Below are 21,010 nucleotides of genomic sequence, written 5' to 3'. Positions count from 1 at the left end.
CAGGGACCAGGGAACATGCAGATCCTGCTCCTCCAGGATCTGCATGTTCCCTGATCCCTGGTCCTCCCGCCCTGCTTGCTTTAGCCCTTCCCTGCTTCCTGTCTCAGTTGGTGGCTGATTCACTGACTGGCATCAGGTGGTTCTGGAAGCAGGGAGCGGTTCTGGATCAGCGCTTTCCAGAACTTGCATGTTTGGCTGCCGGAGAACCCGCCCAGGAAACACTGACCATGGCAACACCAGGACCTGAGATGGGACAAGAACCTGGTGATTTGGGTTAAAGTCAGCACCTGCTCCAAGGTCAGAGGTCAGAGCCAAGGGCGTAGATCCCGTCTCATTATTGGAGGGGACCATAAACAGGGTAATTTTTCAAGAGCAATTTTGGGGGGGCCAGCAAAGTTACAGTAAAATGTCGTTCAAATTTTTTTGTTCAAGCTGCACCATCAAAAATGACTAGTAAGTAGCAATGAATAACAAAAGTGTTTTTCTCAGTAAACAGCCTGCTGAGACCCATAGAAGTACAACTAAGATTCAAATGATGTTTAGATATGAGTTTGGTTCATTATCACAGATAATGCTACACCTTTACAAAAACTTAAGGCTCTGACTAAAAACAAGTTTTAATAAGTAACCCCACTTAATAAAATTCCTCATAAATATTGATTTATTGCAGTGGTTCTCAATACAAGTTATGTGTTATTTAAATTATAACTCGAGTGGCTTTAAACTTTTATTTATTCTTTTTTTTCATGTTATAACCTCTAAATATGTAGGAATTGAATATTTGGGAAGTATAACAAACTTAAAGGTCAGCACCAAAGTTTTCTAGAAAAATATTCAGATTTTATTTTGTGGTTTTAAAGGCTCTACGTTGAAGGCATACTTTATTTTATTTTTTTTACTGTCAGCTGCAATAGTTCCCCTGCTCTAGTGCTAACGCTCAGTTCCTCCCTCCCATTTCAAATTCTTCTTATTAAAGTAAGAGTTAAGAGCTAAATATAATTGAAATATTGGCTACCTTCAACAGAAAAAGGAGCTAAGTCTATGAAAGCAATGCATCAGTTTAGCTAGCTTTGATTTCCAAGGCTTAAGGTGGCAGTTTTGTCATCATTCAAAGTAATGAAATAACGAACTGTGGGCTGATTGTTTTATTGCTCCAATGTGTTTCTTCCTATTGAGCAGTGAAAGTAAATAAACTGTTTTTGCTTTCAGTATTTATTTACCCAAGGGTATTTTTTGATAGTGCTGAAGAGCCACAGCTAACAGCTAGCTCCTCACTTCGTTCAGCAGCGCAGCTGTTGCTCTTCCTTCACTTTGGACTGACCCATTGTTCTAATAATGGTGGGGGACGGGGGAGGACCTAAAAATTAATTCTTATTTTTTTCTTAGCTGAATTGTAGATTTACTTTGTTCTTTGTTTCTATTGCCTTTTTATATGGATATTGTTTAAATACATTTTTTTTTTTTTTATGATTTCTTTGGGGGGGACAATTCTAGACTTTTCCAAGATTGGGGGGGTCTGGACCCGCCCCTTTGGGATTTAAGCCTCTGGTCAGAGCATGAAGCTAAGAGAGATGACCAAACATCCCGCAGGTTAAAAGTCATAACCATGAACCAGTCTGGGTGCTAGGAAGGATTGAAGGAGAAAAACTCTTCTCTAGAAACAAGATGGCTGCCAGACTGAGACAGGACTCCAACCGCCGTCCACACCATGTTCTGATACAGAACTGCCGGTTCTGGTTGGTTCTGGCCGGTTTTGGTGGGCTCAGCGGCCCGTAAAGGGTTCCGGTTGGCCCATAAACCTTGGTGGACTCCGGGACACTCAGACGGACTGATGCGATCCAGATGTTGATGAGTCATGATGACATCAGTAGCTGGAAGAGACTTTGCTTTATTAAGACAGGATTAGTTGGTACAGACAGCATGAGTATAGAACCCAACAGAACCAGAGCGTTCTGTGCCCCGGTTCTGGTTGTTCATGCCTGATAGAGTAACTTTGCTTTAAGCTCAGAGAAACAAAGATGGAGGAGTTTCTGTCAGTTTCTGTTTCTCATTGACTGATATTAAGCCCAATAGAACCGGGTCAGTCCCTCCGCTTCGCCATGGTCCGGTTCTGCCGGACCAGGAGGTTCCGCCTCGCCCTGGTCCGGTCTTCCAGCCTCAGAAGGTTCTGCAGCTGTCTCTCCTTCAGAAGCTGCTGGATGCGCTGGTTCTGAGTACGTTCGTGGAAAGGCAGCACGCGGGAAACGAAGAGGTTCTGCTGGTCTCTGGTGGTATCATCTGCTCCAACCACTCGGTACTGGACCTCATCCACCGAGTTCTTCTCCCTGGAGGCCGGCACCGGCGCCCCTGTTGCTGGGGCAGTGTGTTCGGAGGTTCTGTTTGGTGGCGCTGTCTGGTTCTGACCAACCGTAACCACGGAGACCGGGGCAGTTTTCCTGCTCAGCAGATGGACTTGAGTGGTTTCTATTGGCCGCGCTGTTGTAGTCCCAGCTGTGGAGGCAACCGTGGTAACCATGGTAACCGCAGTAATTGCGGTAGCTGTGGTGGCTGGAGCAACAGGCGTGTCAACGTACGTTTGAAACTCGTAGTCGTAGTCCACATAGAGAAAGTCGGTGCTGCTCCTGCTTGTAGGGGTTGGTGTGCTGGTGACATCACTGATGACATCACCAACTGATGAGGTAGACGAGGTCACCGACATCATTTCAGTTAACTCCCAGGAACTAAAAGACAGAGGCACAAATTTCACATCAAAATAGGAATGAGCTCTGAAACATTGGCTTCTCTACTCCATGTTGGTACAAGACGTTTGTTAGCAGTAGCTTGGTATTAGCTGTTTGCTATTAGCCATTTTGATATAGCCATTTGCTATTAGCCATTTGGTATAGCCGTTTGGTATTAGCCGTTTGGTATTAGCTGTTTGATATAGACCGCTGGCTATAAGCTGTTTGGTATTAGCTGTTTGGTATAGACCGTTTACTATTATCCATTTGCTATTATCCATTTGGTATAGACCACTTGCTGTGAGCCGTTTGGTATTAGCTATTTGGTATTAGCCTTTTGCTATTATCTGTTTGCAATTAGCCAAAGGGCTAATACCAAACAGTTGTAGTAGTTGCTCTTTGGTATGGATTGTTTGGTACGGTCTTCTGCGTTTGGTCCAATAAATCCTTTGAACGTCTGAAGAAGAAAAATGTGAAGAAAACAAAATAAATAAAAGTTTGCAGCTAAAATGTTGATTCAGCTCTATGCAGATATTTCATGCAATTATAAAGCAGACACGTGATTCATAACAATCAGAACATTCTGGCTCGCTTTGACTAATTTTGAACCAGTTTGATCTGGTTAGGCCTGGTCTGACCCGGTCTCAGTGGGTTTTACATTAGTGTATATTTTATGTCTTAAAACTCTTTTGACTACTTTACTGACCTGCTGTTGTTCACTGGGGAGTCAGTGGGATTCTGGCTGCTGGAGTTGGTGAAGTTGCTGGAGTTGATGAAGTTGCTGGAGTTGATGAAGTTGCTGGAGTTGGTGAAGTTGCTGGAGTTGGTGAAGTTACTGAACCCATCAGAGTTGCTAGTGTTCCTCTCACTGCAGAACTTGCAGCACATCTGCCTGTATCCAGGGATCGAACAGTATCGACTAAGCGCCTCCATCCGGCAGAAGACGGAGCGGTCGCCACGGCAACGCTGCCCTGCAGGCACAGAGGGATCAGGAAAGTTCTGGGAGATCTAAGCCAGTGTTTTTCAACCACTGTGCCGCGGCACACTAGTGTACCATGAGTGATAGTCAGGTGTGCCGTGGAAATTATCCAATTTCACCTACCGTATTTTCCGGACTATAAGCTGCTACTTCTTTCCTACATTTCAAACATGCGGCTTTTCTGTGGATTTTTCTTCAACCACCAGGGGGCTCTTTAGCAGGAAGTGAATCATTGGAAGTCAAAATTGGAAATGAAAGAAGAACGCGCTAATTTTCATTTAGAACAAGCACATGCTAGCAGCAGGTACGACGGAGAAATGTTTTCAAACTCATATGATGCAGCTTCTAAGTTGAGGAGTATCGATTTGGCAGTACCGGAGGGAAATAACGCCGCTGCACGTAAACTCGATGTAAACAAAACCAGATTTAAAGACGAAGGATTGCGTCCTTAATATATCCAGCAGTTATTAGGACGCAGTCCTCTGCTGGGTCCTTATGGAAAACCGAGAGCGGCAGAGATACCAGTGGCCTGTTGCCCGGTGCGGCTGATATATGCAAGTTTCCCTGGGGGTTAAAAAAATTTGAAGGTTCAGTTTATAGTATGGCGCGCTCATAGTTCGGAAAATACAGTAATTGGTCTTAAAAGATTTTTTGAAAACGTATTAATTATCTGCAAATAATGCCATCTTGGAATCATGTAATTTTATTATCACTAGATGGCAATAGGTACAGAGCATTTTACATTAAAACAAGAGAATTAGCGATGCATGAATGTTGTTACATTCATGCATCACACACGACAGTGTTGTGGCACTGTTCAGGTGTATTTTAAAGTGGACATGTTACGTGCAATTTGAAATAAGGAATGTAAAATGATAAAAAATACATTTTTGTGTTTATTTGATTCCTATTCAAGACACTTTGATAAGAATGACTATATATGCGGCTATAGGGTATCTTTGTTTAAATTTTTGGTTGGTGGTGTTCCTCGTGATTTTTTTCAATTAAAACAATGTACCTTGGCTCAAAAAAGGTTGAAAAACACTGATATAAGCGGTCCAAGAAGTTCTACAGAACCCTCAAAGATTGGGCAATGCTAGTGCCAGCCTGACCCGGTGGGACAGACACCAACAATAATCGGTTCTGGTCAGAGAGTTGACCCTTCCACTACAAAGGCAACGCTCCAAAGGTCCAGTTGGACGTGGCTGATGGTTCTGACTGGTTTAGTTGTTAGCATAAAGAGGACAAACGAGGAGACGTTGGTCTACCGGGTCAGAACATGGAGACGGATCTGTCAGGATCCGTGTTTTTGTGTGTTTATTTTTGAGTTTTCTGTGTTCAGTCCTGTTTCCCTGTGAGTCTCTGTCCTGTCCTCCCCGTTGATTGCTCCCCAGGTGTGTCTCATTCCCTTAATTACCCCGTGTGTATTTAAACCCACCTGTTGTCTGTTCCTGGTCGGATCCTCGTCGTATGTGTCGTTAAGCTGTGCCTAAGTTTGTCTAAGTCACGTCTTGTTTTCCGCTCCAGTTGAACTGTAAAGTCCTGGATAGCGTGAGCTCTCGTTTACAGTCCGGTGTTTCAGTTGCTACCGGTATTTGGCTGTGTGCCTGTTTTTCTGCCGTGCTGCCTGTTTTGGACTGTGAGCATCATCATTAAATTCTTCATCTTCACCATAACCTGGGTCTCAGCGTCTCTCCTCACCACCACCAACAACCACTATATGACAGAAGGACCCGACCAGACCAGTGAGGATCGCTGTTTACATCATCATGGACCCTACTCGGTGGAGAGAGTTACAGGAAACGATAGAGGACTTTAAAGAGGTTACAGCAAACTCCTCTTTCCTCTTCCGACGCCTCGGGGTAGCCGTAAGACTCCTTTGGGTGCTGGAGGGCTGGTCTCCGCACCTACGTTCGCTGGGTTTGGTGGAGTTAAAGCAGGAGGCAGAGCGGGAACAACAAACAGCGTTGGCGATCATGGCTGGCGATCCTCTGCCTCCTAAGCCGGTCTTCTACTCCACCACCCCATCTCCGGCACCTCCTGTACCAGCACCACCCCCAGAGTCCGCTGCCGGCGCGCAGCCTGTTCCCGAGCTCCCCGAGTCCGCTGCCGGCGCGCAGCCTGTTCCCGAGCTCCCCGAGTCCGCTGCCGGCGCGCAGCCTGTTCCCGAGCTCCCCGAGTCTGCTGCCGGCGCGCAGCCTGTTCCCGAGCTCCCCGAGTCTGCTGCCGGCGCGCAGCCTGTTCCCGAGCTCCCCGAGTCTGCTGCCGGCGCGCAGCCTGTTCCCGAGCTCCCCGAGTCTGCTGCCGGCGCGCAGCCTGTTCCCGAGCTCCCCGAGTCTGCTGCCGGCGCGCAGCCTGTTCCCGAGCTCCCCGAGTCTGCTGCCGGCGCGCAGCCTGTTCCCGAGCTCCCCGAGTCTGCTGCCGGCGCGCAGCCTGTTCCCGAGCTCCCCGAGTCTGCTGCCGGCGCGCAGCCTGTTCCCGAGCTCCCCGAGTCTGCTGCCGGCGCGCAGCCTGTTCCCGAGCTCCCCGAGTCTGCTGCCGGAGCGCAGCCGCCCGAGCTTCCCGAGTCTGCTCCCCCCGAGCTTCCAGAGTCTGCTCCCCCCGAGCTTCCAGAGTCTGCTCCCCCCGAGCTTCCAGAGTCTGCTCCCCCCGAGCTTCCAGAGTCTGCTCCCCCCGAGCTTCCAGAGTCTGCTCCCCCCGAGCTTCCAGAGTCTGCTCCCCCCGAGCTTCCAGAGTCTGCTCCGCCCGAGTTTCCAGAGTCTGCTCCGCCCGAGTTTCCAGCCGGCCTTCCTGCCGGCCCGGCGGACCCGCCTCCACGTCTCGGCTTTCTGCGCCGGAGACGCCGCCCGCCGGACCCGCCTCCACGTCTCGGCTTTCTGCGCCGGAGACGCCGCCCGCCGGACCCGCCTCCACGTCTCGGCTTTCTGCGCCGGAGACGCCGCCCGCCGGACCCGCCTCCACGTCTCGGCTTTCTGCGCCGGAGACGCCGCCCGCCGGACCCGCCTCCACGTCTCGGCTTTCTGCGCCGGAGACGCCGCCCGCCGGACCCGCCTCCACGTCTCGGCTTTCTGCGCCGGAGACGCCGCCCGCCGGACCCGCCTCCACGTCTCCGCTTTCTGCGCCGGAGACGCCGCCCGCCGGACCCGCCTCCGGGACTCCGCTTTCTGCGCCGGAGACGCCGCCCGCCGGACCCGCCTCCGGGACTCCGCTTTCTGCGCCGGAGACGCCGCCCGCCGGACCCGCCTCCTCGCTTCCTGCGCCGGCGGAAGAGACCGCCGGACCCGTCTCCTCGCTTCCTGCGCCGGCGGAAGAGACCGCCGGATTAGCCTCCTGGTTCTCCGCCCACTCTGATGGGTAGTTTTTTGTTTCTGGACTCTTGCCCTCCTTCCGTCGCCCCTCCGCCCACCCCGTTGGGTTGTTTTTTGTTGGACTCTTGCCCTCCTTCCGTCGCCCCTCCGCCCACCCTGTTGGGTTGTTGTGTTTTTGGACTTTTCTGTTTTTTGTTGGGCGTCTGGTATCCGCCCTTGAGGGAGGGGTACTGTCAGGATCCGTGTTTTTGTGTGTTTATTTTTGAGTTTTCTGTGTTCAGTCCTGTTTCCCTGTGAGTCTCTGTCCTGTCCTCCCCGTTGATTGCTCCCCAGGTGTGTCTCATTCCCTTAATTACCCCGTGTGTATTTAAACCCACCTGTTGTCTGTTCCTGGTCGGATCCTCGTCGTATGTGTCGTTAAGCTGTGCCTAAGTTTGTCTAAGTCACGTCTTGTTTTCCGCTCCAGTTGAACTGTAAAGTCCTGGATAGCGTGAGCTCTCGTTTACAGTCCGGTGTTTCAGTTGCTACCGGTATTTGGCTGTGTGCCTGTTTTTCTGCCGTGCTGCCTGTTTTGGACTGTGAGCATCATCATTAAATTCTTCATCTTCACCATAACCTGGGTCTCAGCGTCTCTCCTCACCACCACCAACAACCACTATATGACAGGATCAGTGGGTTCTTACTGGGAGATGTCTGTGGAGCCGGGAAGCTGGGATTGGACCTGGACAACCAGAGGATGATGGCGTGCTTCGAATCTCCTGGGAAGGAAACGCACCGTCAACAGTTGATTGGCTGCAGCAGAGAGACCTGCTGATTGGTCAAGGCCTACCGTTGCAGGGTGGGGCTTGACAAGGGCGCGCTGCTATTGGCTGAAGATCACTGCAGTTTCCAGTTGAGCCTTCAGGATTCAAACAAGCAACCTGACGGTCCTGAGTCCCGTTTCCACAGGAGACCGAACACTGTGAACACATTTGTGAAAGTGAGGGGAAGCATGTCAAAGTCCTTAACATCATTCAAATTAAAAGCAGAACAAAGGAAGAAACTGGAAGTCTGAAGGAATTTGGTCTTGAGAACAGAAAGAAAGCTGTAGAAGTTCGAGGAGAACTGGGTCAGACAAGGACCTGTACCCATGTCCTCACCGCGGTCCAGGGCCCGGTCCTCCAACCAGCGGGGCAGAGGAACCGGTTGCAGGTACGCTTGGCCTCTGGCCGGTCGTCACCACAGAGCTTGCTGTTCACTGAGCGGCGCTGCTTCCCACTGCTGGACTCCTGCTGGCAGCTCACCCAGCGGCGCTGCCACCCTGTCTGCCCACAGGAGGCGCTGCAGGCCTCCCAGTCCCCAGTCACCCACCTGGTGGAAGAGCCAAATGTTAGCCTGCTGTTGCTGACCAGACGGATTGCTCATGTTGGTTTACTGTGGTCATTTGCATGAGTTACTGTGGAGATCTGCAGCTCTCGGCATTGCACTTGCGGCTGATGGGTCTGGGCTTGTTGACATCGGAGCAGTAGACCCTCTCCACCATTTTCCCGTCAGCCTTCCTCCTGCAGCCAAACCGGGTGTACTGCGTCCCTGCAAAAGACGCTGACCTTTAGTCCCAGGAGGGTCATTACGGACTGGACACCTGCTGGCCAGGACATACCTCCACCACAGGGCTGGGAACAGTGGGACCACTTCTTCAGGGCCCACTCATAGACCACAGCTTCCTCCTGCACCAGGTTAGATTCCAGAGAGGACCGGATGTGGTCCTGAATGATGTAGCTGTAAGACACCGTCACCTTGGAGTCCAGGTGAGACCGCACCTGAGGAGCAGAGGAAGGAGGAGGTTGGCTCTTCTAGGCCTTTCAGAACTATTGGCAGTATTGCGCCGGTCCTTCTTTGAACTGACCATGAGTATGACGCCGTACTTCAGCGGCCCGTCGCTGTGCAGCACCTCCTGCTCACCGGTCTTGTTGTACTGCCACACCACTCCCTTCTCTATCACCACCCGGCTCTCAGGAATCTCATGTTCATCGTTGAGGAAGAAATGATCCGTCTCCTGGTTCTTCATGGCTGCAACGTAAAACTCTAGGTCAACTTTGTTCCTGAGTCATCGGCTGAACCAAAACGTCTTTGGTCCACCTACCCAGGGTGTGAGGGCTCCCCTTAAACTCCTGGATCACTAGATGCCTGGCTCCTTTGGGAATTTCCAGCATCTTCAGGTAACCTGCAGCATGGGGCCAATCATCATTCAGACATTGATGAACCTGTTATAGCATTACGACCACAGACTCCATCAGACCTCTGAAAGTTTGCTTTGGTTCTGGAGTCCAAGCAATCAGAACCTGATCATACGAGGAACCTGAAGCCTCGGACTGGTTGGTCCACAACCGGAAGTTTGAAGAATTTAAAACTTTATTTCTACATTCCAAATTCCTTCAGGATTTAGAAATCCCAAAGTCCTAAACAGTTGAGGTAAAACTAGACAGAAAAACCAAAAGCCGATTAAAAAAAAATGTTTTTAACTGTCCAGAGTAAGAAAGAAACTTTTCAGTTTCATGTGAGGAAGTGGTGATGAGAAACTGTTGAATATCATCAGCATAGCTGAGGCAGGAGATATCATCGGTTAGCTGCTTCTAGCTCCTGCTAGCTGCTATTAGCTGTGGTTATCTGTGGCTAACAGCACTATACAGACTTGTGACACACATTAGCTGAGTAAGTTCAGATATAGCAATCTCTCCCAGTCACTGGTGGGTCTGAGCATCAGAGGCACCAAGGACCCTGGTCCAGTAAGTGACCTCCACTTCCTGTTATTACTGCCATGCATAGCAGCAACACCTGAGCCATGTCAGCCTGGTTGATTTACTCCAAACCAACAGATGTTTATTTCTTTGTTGTTGTTTTTTGTGACTTTTCTAACATTAGTTTATAATTCTCATGACAATTGGATGGAACAGCTTGGACAAACAGAACATCAGACTCATCAGACTTAAGACTCTGACCTCTGACCCAGTCCCCAGGGTTTCTCTGATGGAGAAGCTGTGGATGGTCATAATGTTGTGCCTGATCAGTGAGTCACCTAGCTTCCTGGTGCTGCGGGTGAAGTTCCCCTTAACGATCTTACAGGTGGAGTCGTCTCCGCCACAGACTCCACACTGATCCTCCCGCCGGTCCGAGGCGATCTGGCCGTCGCATCCCACATGCTGTGGGTGGGGGGGCACATGCAACAATGCTGAGCAACGCAACGCTGCTGAGTGACGAGACCTCAGAAAATAGGAATTAATTCTACAATAAAATGATCAAATTGGTCAATCACAGGGAAAACAACAACTGCCTGAAAGAAAAGAAAATCTTAATTATTCAGGATCATTTTGGGTCAAGAGTTTTTATTTCCCTCTTTATTCCTCAGTAAATTAGAAGCAAGAGTCAGGAGAAAAACAGCTCAGGATGTGAGTCAGGCCTGGAAACTGAAACACAATAAAGACCTCACACTCTCCTCGGACGCAGACGCTGTAGGCGTCGTCGTAGGAACACAGCGTCCCATCATGCACCATTCTGTTCATGGACACCACTGCGCCCGTCTCCTTGGATTGACAGTACAGACGGCATCGCTCGTCCTCTGCACACACGCACAAACACAGGCTTAGAGAGATTTAAGGTGGAATATCTGAAGATGATCATAAAAATCCTGCAGACACTAAATTATTCTCAGATGATGAAGAGTTAAAGGGAGGAGAGGCTCAGAGTTTCCTTCCAACAACGGATTCCTGTCTGATGACTTTAACATGTGAGAGCACACACACACTCACGCACGCACACGCACACACACACACACACACACACACACACACACACACACACACATCCATGTACTTCTATGCAAACTGAGGACTTTGCATTGACTTCCACTCATTTTACTAACTGCATTTGTGCCTAACCTGGACACTAAACCAGTACTAGTTTAGTCCTAACTAACCTTAACCAGAACTTAATCCACTGCTTACCTTTAAAGCTATGTAAACTAGTAGAGCTGCAAAAAAGTGAGGACCACAAAAATGTCCTCACTTTCCCCACTGACCTCTATTTGTGGGTGAAAGTGGTGAAAGTGTTCTTCTATTTGTGTTATACCCAATAATGTACATACACATGCACATGTATTTTTAACGGAATTAACTGTTTTTTGTGTTTTTTTTTTTCTATAGAGAAGTCCTGAGTCAGAACCTTTATATTTGCACATTTCTGGTATAAACAGCAATGGAGGTCATTTTTTTTAAATTGTTTGCAATAAAGAAAGAAAGAATAAAAAACTATAAATATCTTTGTTGAGCTCATATGTCTATTTATTCAATAATTTAGCAGTGGTTTAACACTTGAATTGGAAATGTTACTTATTTAATTGATGTATAATTTTAGATTTAAATGTGAGCAGTTAATTACAGACCCTAAAATTAACTTCATTAACATTTTAATCCAGTCCTTGTACTCAGTCATTGGTCCTCAGAAGACACGTGAAAATGCCAGAACAAGTCCTGAAGAGTTAGCCTAAACAAGTACAAACACACTCGTACACACAGGTCTGTCTTTGGTATTTGTGAGGACCGTGAATTACAAAGTGCATTCCAGGGACATTAGACTGAAGTTGAACCCAGATCTGGTCCGTCACACAGCATTACACAACTTCCCCACAAAGAGAAGAGATTCCATTGAAATATGAACCCAAAGGTTTTAAAACACATCTGTTTATATCAGCAGCAGCCATGAACAGCTTAGTTCCGGTTTACTGGCATCATGTTAGCATAGCGGGGTGTCTGTTACTGACATGACATTAGCATAGCTTTTTTCTTTTATGACATCTTGGTAGCATAGCAATATGTCTTTTACTGGCATCATGTTGCCATGGCAGTGTCTGCTACTAGTATCAACCTAGCATAACGGTGTGTCTGTTTCTAGCATTATGTTAGCCTAGACGTGTCTGCTACTAGCATCATGCTGACTTGTGTGTCTGAGTGGGTGTATTTACGGTCAGGATGCTCATATGGACGCCAATGATGCTTCATTCCTTCATGCTCCAGGAATGGATTCCAGGCTTTACACTGATCCTCCCTGAAACACAACACTTCAGATGTTCTGATCCGTTCAACCTGCGGACAGAACCAGGTTCTGATCCGGTCAGCCGGAGGAGAGAACCAGGTTCTGACCTGGTCAGCCAGAGGACAGAACCAGGTCCTGACCTGAAGTCGGTGAGGGGGGGGCAGTCCTCCTGGCTGCACAGCTGGAACTCATAGCTGTTCCCGTAGCAGGTGCGCCCTCCGTTGGCTGGACTGAGAACAGTGACAGGTAAGTGTGTCTGATTGGTGCAGCCGGTGATTGGCATCACTGCTGGTCACTCACGGGGGGTTATCACACTGTCTGGTCCGGAACCGGACCCCGCCCCCGCAGGTCCGGGAGCAGCTGCCGAACGGACTCCAGCGCCCCCAGTTTCCATGTTGCTTCAGGAGGTTTGGGGTCAACTTGATGCAGAAGCCTTTGAAGCAGTGCTGCAACACAGACGGCTGCCTTGGTGACTCATCTGGTTGTGTGGATAAAGACTGGAAACATGTTCTCCAGTGGTACCATTTGGTACTGGGGAGGTACCGGATGGTTCCTCTGCTGCTAGCAGAACTTGGCCGTTAAACACTGATGATGAATTTGTGAACTCACCTTGCCTGGTCCGCACTTGGTCCCATCCAGCGGCGGACCTTTCTTGGTCTTACAGAAAAACGGGTTGTTGTAGTCACTGCACCACAGCTGCTTGCAGGGGTCAGGGGTCGTGTACTGAAGACACAGATCACTCAGATCAGAATCTGTGGCTTAAGATTATCTTGTTGATCAGAAATTAATCAGAAATCTCTCCAGATGTGAAATGAAAACAACCCTGAACTCCATGAAGGAAAAACCTAGAACTGACAGGAAAACACCAGCAGGACTTTAATGAGCTTTCTGATGTTTCCAGTACAGCTGCTGGCCGGGTCCAGATGTTGGCAGGGTCCATGTGCTGGCCGGGTCCAGGTGCAGAACTGAACTGATAACAGGAAGCATTCCTGGAGGATCGGGTCCAGCAGCTCCGAGTCCAGTGAGTTGGATGTTTCTACTGATGACTTTGGTTCTGGTGGTTTTCTCCTCTGAACCAGATCAGGACTGGAAACATTTCAGCCAGGATATCTGCCAGCTCTTCGCCTCAGACTGGTCTGACAGAGAACCAGTCTGGGAATGAACGGCTGAAGGGACGATGCCACCAGATCATATTAGGTTCATTTTCTGTTCGGGTTAATAACTGGATCATTCTGCTCAGAGGTTTCACCAGGAACCGACTCAGAGGCAGCTGTAACGGGTCGCTGCTCAGGTTCAGTGAGAACCTTGGGTCCGGCTGGACTCTGGGTCTGGTTGGACTCTGGATCAGTAAGAACCTTGGATCCGATTAGACTCTGACTTACAGCGGTACACGTGCTGAATCCCGGGCCGAAGTCGAAGCGGCACTGCTGGTCCATGGTGTACTGGAAGCCCGGTAGCTGCGGCTGGGCGGGCCACTCGTGGCTGAAGGGGTCGTCACGTAGACAGTCATAGGTGCTGCAGGCAGAGGGAGTGACTGTGAGTGGAAACCCTCCTGGCGCTGAAGGCACTGCTGCTGCTACTCACTGCAGGTAGCGATGCAGCTCCCTCCAGCTACAGCTGGACCAGTGGTAGCGGTAGAAGGTGGCCTGGACCCGGGGAGACATGATGCTGCCTAGAGGGACATCGTCCATGCAGTTGTTCATCTCCCCATCGTGCTCCATGCCCAACCTGCACACACACACACACCCACGCACACGCGCACACACACACACACACAAACACACACACACACACACCTTATCTTAGTTATTTATCACTAAACAGGTAGAATTATCCTTAGTATCACCATTCTTGTGTGACTCACACGTGGCCCGTCTCATGCGCAGCAACAAAAGCCGAGGAGAATCCGTCTTCTAGAACCAGGACGCAGCTCCGGTGCAGCTGGCACATCCCGGTGACCGGAGCATAACCTGCAGCACCGCGCAGCACAGGAAGGGGAATATTATTATTATTATTGCTAGTAGTAGTAATAGTAGCAGTATTAGTAGAAGTAGTAGTAATAGTAGTGTTCGTAGTACTATAGGTAGCTGTGGTACTATACGTAGCTGTAGTACAGCAGCAGTACCAGAGGTAGTAAAGTAGCGGTACCCTGCATGCCAGTGGGACCGAACTCCTGGCGGGTCAGGTAGATGGTGTGGTCGTGCTGCGCCTCCTGGGTCTGCTCCACCTGCTGCAGATACGACCATCCGCAGACATTCTCCAGGCTCTTCTGAGGATTCCCCACCGCAATCAGCTCATGGGACTGAGGGACCAAACAAGTCCAGCTTTTACTGGTTTTCTACTTTAAACAGGAGCTGTTCTGCCTCATGCTAACTTCCTGTTAGCATGTGGCCTGAGCAGATTGACTTCCTGTTAGCATGTGGCCTGAACAGATTGACTTCCTGTTAGCATGTGGTCTCAGCAGAGTGACTTCCTGTTAGCTGTGGCCTGAGCAGAGTGACTTCCTGGTAGCAGATTGACTTCCCGGGGGGACGTTGCAGCCCGTACCTTGGTTCCGGTCAGCATGATGATCCGGGCTACCACCACGTTGATGTTGGCCCCCAGAGAGGGATCCTGGTAGATCTCATTGACCTGCAGGAAATGAGCAGAATCTACATGAGGAGCTTCTGAATGTAACCAAGAGCAGGAAACTTCAGCAGATCTGAACAGAGCAGGAGAACATCAGACAGAAGGAACCAGAACCCAGAGCAGTTCTTCTGAGTTCTTGTTCATTCATGTAGCGCCACTCTGCATTGCCTACGTGGATGGATACAAAGCTCATGACTGCTTCCACCTACAATGTTCATCAAGGTGAGGAGATACTTCAGGATGTGTTCTCGGCCGTGGAAGAGAACCAGGGAGTAATCCACGGCCAGCAGCACCTGGAGGACGCAGAGGCAGGTGAGCACCAATCAGAGAGCAGGAAACTAAACGCCTCACACAGAAAACACCGTAAACATCAAACACTTAATTAATCAACATAGAAACACAGAAAAACACAAGGAAACGTTGAGTCATAATAAAATAAGGTGAGATGGAGAAGATAACCTTTGACCTTTGAAGGTTAGCAGCAGTGAGTGGTTTTGGGTCTGACCAACCATTTCTCAGGCGGTTTGTTCTGATCAACGGAACCAAACTCGGCTCTGATGTCCAGAAGAACCTGGACAGACCATTCTTATGCATCACTGTGAAGACCTTCAGAACCTCGTGGTTCTGTTGGCGATCCAGAACCAGGCAGAAATTGTCTATGAAATTGTCCAGTCTGGCTTCACTAGCCGCAGTTTAAGTCTTTACTGGCTGCTGGACTTCAGGTGTGACATCAGGAAAGATTAAATAATCTGGTGATTTTTTTCTCCTGGCACTCAAGTGACTCATCCTAATCTCTGATTGGCTGAGAAGCAGATGGACTCCTGGGATTTTATTTGCTCAACTGATCAAAGGTGCTAATACTTTGTTCCAACATAAATCTGGAGTTATGAGAGAGCAAAGGTCAGAAAGGTCACGTACCTCAATGTGAAACATTTCAGCCAAAGTGTCACGGCGCCGACGACCTGACCCGTTTGGACCCAGAGTTGGGTTTGGGTTCAGCAGTCCTAGCAGCGGCCCTGCAAGCACAATTCATCCAGTCTGAAGATCAGGAGGTCAGCTCAGCTGATTCAATGGATCCAAACAACTGATGGTGTTTCCAGGATGGACCAGAACCACAGAGACCTCCATAAACCTCATTAGAATCTATCAGTCCTGTAACGAGTCCCTACCCCGCCAACTGAACAGCGGTGGATCTCCGGCCAGAGTTCAGCTCATCACCACAGGCTTTAACTACAACATACACTGGAAATAAAAACCAGATGAAGCAAAGGAGCCAAAGGCTGACCTCTGGTCTCACACACTGAAGCCAGCAAACCCTGATGTCCATAAAGGGTTGCTATGGAAACCAGGCAGAGAAAATCTCTCTTTACCTCATAAACAGTCTGAAGAACGGTTATGAGGCTGCACCAGTACTGACCAGTACAGACCACTAAGGCAGGAAACCCAGGGGAAGGTAACCTCTTCCTCTGGGTTCTGTGCATTTTTGAGACATTTTGTGTTGAAATGTGTTTCACAGCATTTTCTGTTCCATTGTTTTGCTTGCAGTGGGTCTCTGTGTGTCTCTGAGTGTCTCAGAGTGTCTTTGTGGGTCTCTGAGTGTCTCTGTGTGTCTCAGTGTGTTTCTGTGTGTAGCAGAGTGTCTCAGTCTTTGAGCACAAAGCCAAGTTTCCTGGACCTTTTCCACCGTGTTATTTTCCTTCTTTCAGCTGGAATGAAGGAGGTGGAGGAGCTGCAGCTCGGCTCGGTTTGTTAGCATGCTAACACGCAGCGCAGAATGCAACAATCTGAACTCAGGTCGGTTTTTTGAAGTGGCGCTGGGTCAGTGTGATTGGTTCTGACTGAAAACTGATTGATCCATACTTCCATTGTTTCAGTTCTGATCCCTGATTGGCTCATTGGGTTTAACAATTACATTGATGGCCCCTAGTAAGCCCAAACACCTCTGACCTCCTGATGGTTGCTATTATCTGAACCAGACCTGGCAGAACAGAACCAGTGCTTGACTCACCTCGCAGGAAGTCCTCTGAGGTCTGATTAGCAGCTGATGGTTTCCTGATGATGGCCGAAGAGTGATAAACAATGTGCCTTCGCTCGCCTTCGCCCTCCTCCTCATCGTCTTTCAGCGGTTCAATGAAGAACTCGTCTCCTCCGGTCCGGATCATCCCTGCCTAGAGACACGAGAACCTGCTGTAACCCGGTTCCGGATCAGTTTACCTGTCTGGGCAGCAACCAGCATTAAACTAGAACCAACTGGATTGGCCCAGTTTACAACCAGCTTCATTCACAGAAAGGTTCTGGAGTCTGACTCGGGATCAATGCAGAGATAAAACATCATCATCATCATGAAGACCAAAATGATCAAAGTCAGTATGGAAGAATGCTGAGAGTCGTGTTCAAAACACATCTCCCTCCTTAGATCCAGAGATCACAGAGAAACGGATCTTCAAGGACCTGAAACACTGACTCCTACCAGAACCTAAACACCAACCAGAACCAAAATCAGGACCAGGACCAGATGTCTAGGAGTCTCCAGATCGTCTCTACTAGTCTCCTTTGCTAAACCAACCCTCTTCTCATCCTCCATCACCACCTGATCCTTGGCTCTAGTCTTCGTCCCTGGCAGCTTTTCTCAACCTCCAGTCCAATATGGCCGCTGTTCCCCCAAAATATTTCAGCCTCATCTTTCAGGCATTTGGTCCTGAACGTTTGGACCAGTCCGGCTCCGGAAACCACCTACCAGTCCGTCGCAGTTGCTGATTGCCACAGACGTGTCATCTAGGTCTGACACTGTTCCTGTGTAGAAGCAGTCATCCTCTCTGATTGGCTCAGAGTGCAGGTATCCTGACTCCTCCCACTCCAAGGTAGCAGTAGGAGCGATAAGGCGGGAGTTTGGACGCAGCCGCAGGTGGAGGTGCCGACCAAACACCGTCACGTTGTAGAAGAGCTCTGCCTCTTCCTTAGGACTCCTCCCCCTCCATGAATGGCTGAACGATGATCTCCAAGTGGGCGGGGCCTGTTGTGCCTGGGAGTTGTTGGGCGTGTCCTTATTGGAGGGGGCGTGTCTCTTGCTTCGGTATGAATAGTGGGCAGAGACTGACTCTGACAGGAGCCGTCCCTCTGAGTCGGTTCTGATTGGACGAATGATGCTGAACTCTGACAGAACCTGATGGAGAGAACCTGGGAGACAGAAGATATTTAAGATTGGGTCATCATCAGATCAACGTCAGCGGTTCAGAACAATTATTGACTCGGTTAATGTGAAATGGACTCAACTGCATCTTCAGCAGAACCTTCATTAAAAACACAGAAGTCAGTCATCACTTGCAGCCAGCGAGTTCATCATGTGTGATAGGTTACTGGAGCTAAAGTAGGAGGAGTTACTGTCTTCAACAACCAGGACCAACCGGTACCATCCAGTACCGTCCGGTACCAACCAGTACCAGGACTATGGTCAGATCCAAACAACAGACACTTTGGTCTTCATTACTGGGGACTGGAGCGGGTTCATTTGTGTCGGACCGGACTGGTCTCTCTCCGTCTGTGCTATAACCTCAACAGCAGAGCCGTCCAGAACCAGACTGTTGGTTCTGATGTTCTGGCGTCAGGGGATCTCCTCTAAAACTTTAGCTTGGAAGTTGCTGGTTCTGCTTCTTGGGTTCTTCCTGTCCGTTGGTACCACCTGGTCCGACTGGTGTCCATTGACGGCTCCAAGACATTAGCTGAAGGAAGATGCTTCACTCTGAGGCATATATCCTGGACTTTCTGTCCTGTTTTGGAACCACACCAGAAATCATCTGACCTAGCTCCACCAATCAGAGCAGAGCGAGCGCAGGCAAACTCATGGCTGCTTCAGGTGCAAAAACATCCTGGTTCTGGTTCCAGTTCCGAGAAGCCAGATGGTTCTGATTAAACTCCATCCAGAACCAACTCGTCTGCCTAGAGACGAAATGTTGGTTCTCCTCTTTCCTCCGAGACAATTTTAATCTTTAATTTGGCTCCTTTTGAGCTTACTGTGAATTTAAATTTCTCTCCCCCCGTTTGTCTCGGTCCAGTCGGGTAGAGACGGGTCCAGTTGTTTCTCTTCCTGGTTTCTGTCTCCAGGTTGTGTTGATGTTCTGGTTTGGATCCGTTCTACTCTTCCCGGTGTTTTCCTGAGGGTTGGACCTTGGTTCTGTTGGAGAAATGATTCTGGTTTGGTTCTGGAGGAACACCAGAATCCCTCTGACTCCTGCAGGTCCCTGCTCTAAGCGTGCTCAGTAGAGGTTTTCTCTCCCTGGAACCCCAGATGGATGGATGCATGTATTCACAGTAGCTGATATGATTTACACACACACACACTCTCATACACACACACTCTCTCTCTCTCTCATACACACAGGAGGATGTGATGAAACCTGAGCTGCTTCACATTCTCTGAGTGCCTGAAACATAAACTCTGAGCCCTATGGAGGGAGCATGCAGGGGTCAGAGGTCATGGCTGGAGGACCTGTCCACCACCGAAGAAGAGAGGAACATGAGCTCACCTGAGAAGCAGCAGCTGACGTGCAGCAGGAAGACGAGGACCAGCAGTCCAGAACCAAGCCGGTCCATGCTGGAGGGACAGAGGGGAGACGGACCCATCTAGACTGACTGAGCGCCGGAGCTCCGGCTTTTTCACTCTGTTATTATCTCCTCCCTCCGCCGCCGCCGCATATGTGTGTGTGTGTGAAATAATTTGATGTTGTGACTCTGGACCAGCCAGAATTGCTGCAGTTGCTCGGTGTGACTGCGCCCCCTGCTGGACAGCAGCTGCAGTCACACTGGAAAACTCTGCTGTATTCAAATTGTGCTAAAAGCAGTTAGCCTATCAGAGAAGCTACACTAGCCTAAAATAGCACCTGAATGCTAACATGTAGCAGCTAATAGTAATGTTAGCATCCAAGTCCAAGAATAATTAAAGAAACTCTGGAAAGATGAATGGATAGAAAACCTCTTCGCTACAAAAACCTTAAAAACCAGAAATCAACCAAAATGTTGCTTAATTTGTTGATACTTTATATATAGTTTTTGGTTGAAATGTGGTTAAGTAATTACCGTTGGACCGAACCAGAACTTGATGTTATCAGAACCAGGTCCAAAGCTGCTTTGATCTACCGACCTGAAACATCAACCTGAGAAAGTCATCTACTGGCTCCACCGAGCTCACAACAGGAAAACCTTTTCATACCAACATCCCAGCAGCATCCCAGCGTTGCTATTGAGACGACGGAGGGCCGTCTCCATGGCAACGCTCCAATAGTTCAGACTGGAGTTTCCTTCCATGATGAATCTAATTAGCTGCTCTGTTGTTCACACGTGGAAAAATCTAAATAACGTTTTCTTATGAGGAAGTTCTGATTCTGTTCGGATCCACTCGGTTCTGATCAAAATGAGGCAGCAGCTGGACAGAAAATAAAGAAATGAGAACGGTCCAGGCCCGGTGGCTTGGGGATTTTAAAGTCATTTCCCGCCCACAGAGTTAGCCATGCCCCTCTGGCCAGGCTAGGAGGCATGGATAACTCTCCCTGGATGCTGTTATTTTTTATTTTTACTTAGTGGCCATCTTTCTATCTCTGTTTGATACATTCGGGGCTCCCGCACTTCTCGTAACTGTGCCCTCTGTCTACCGCACTTTTTTCAGCCGTTACAACAGCTTAATCTATTGTTAGCATGTTATAACGTGTTTTTCCGAGCCGCCTTTAAACGCAGCATGAGCGCTAAGAAACTCGCCCCGGTTTTACACCTGGCAACGACGGAGACCTGCGGCTGCGCAGAAACAGGTGTGTGTCTGCGCAGAATCATGGCAGCAAACCAGCAAAAGGCAAAGATCTTAGCACAGTTTACCCCAAAACTAACAGTTTGCTGATTAATGCTGCTGGATGCAGTTAATGTTAGCTACATGATGACTAGCTAATGCTAATGCTGTGAAATCAAAAGACAGCCAGGTGAATAACTGTACAACTTTTTTCACCTTTAATGTGACCTATGACCTTTACAACACTACTGAAAAACAGAAATCTTTCAGGGAAGTGAAGTATAAATAAACGGCCATAATTTTAAGTCCTTTTATAACTGGGTTGTGATCAGATTTAACCTGCTCCATTCAAACGTTACCTGGTAAAGAGCCTCTGATCAAATAGAGTTCAGCTGGTCTCGTTTGCTTTTCCTGACATGTTTACAGACATCTCCCAGCACAAAACATGGAGAACATGGAGAGCCTTCAAGGCATCAGAGGGGTCTCTGTGTTCAAAGGTATCTGTCAGGGGAAGGCCACAAAAGAATTTCCAAGG

General features: G+C 48.9%; 1 protein-coding gene across 1 annotated transcript; it reads right to left on the bottom strand.

Moving 5' to 3' along the window:
* Nucleotides 1-1,872: 1,872 nt before the first annotated feature.
* On the bottom strand, nucleotides 1,873-19,399 carry LOC106918556 (A disintegrin and metalloproteinase with thrombospondin motifs 2-like). Its single transcript, XM_014988416.2, has 25 exons — nucleotides 19,226-19,399; nucleotides 17,440-17,879; nucleotides 16,711-16,870; nucleotides 15,621-15,718; nucleotides 14,912-14,995; nucleotides 14,622-14,705; nucleotides 14,223-14,376; nucleotides 13,939-14,044; nucleotides 13,659-13,802; nucleotides 13,457-13,589; nucleotides 12,684-12,797; nucleotides 12,375-12,520; nucleotides 12,215-12,304; nucleotides 12,004-12,086; nucleotides 10,469-10,602; nucleotides 10,063-10,186; nucleotides 9,130-9,210; nucleotides 8,893-9,056; nucleotides 8,647-8,806; nucleotides 8,444-8,576; nucleotides 8,147-8,357; nucleotides 7,837-7,966; nucleotides 7,691-7,765; nucleotides 3,427-3,691; nucleotides 1,873-2,720 (listed from the first exon to the last, which is right to left on the bottom strand). Exons 1-25 carry the CDS (start codon nucleotides 19,320-19,322, stop codon nucleotides 2,081-2,083), a joined length of 4,050 nt encoding a protein of 1,349 aa, XP_014843902.2. The 5' UTR covers nucleotides 19,323-19,399; the 3' UTR covers nucleotides 1,873-2,080.
* Nucleotides 19,400-21,010: the final 1,611 nt, after the last annotated feature.

This window comes from Poecilia mexicana, unplaced genomic scaffold (genome assembly GCF_051168715.1).
Source record: "Poecilia mexicana isolate PSO_F unplaced genomic scaffold, ASM5116871v1 scaffold_14, whole genome shotgun sequence".
Lineage (NCBI taxonomy): Eukaryota > Metazoa > Chordata > Actinopteri > Cyprinodontiformes > Poeciliidae > Poecilia > Poecilia mexicana.
Note: the sequence above shows the minus strand (reverse complement) of the source record. Positions and strands in the feature narration are given on the sequence as shown.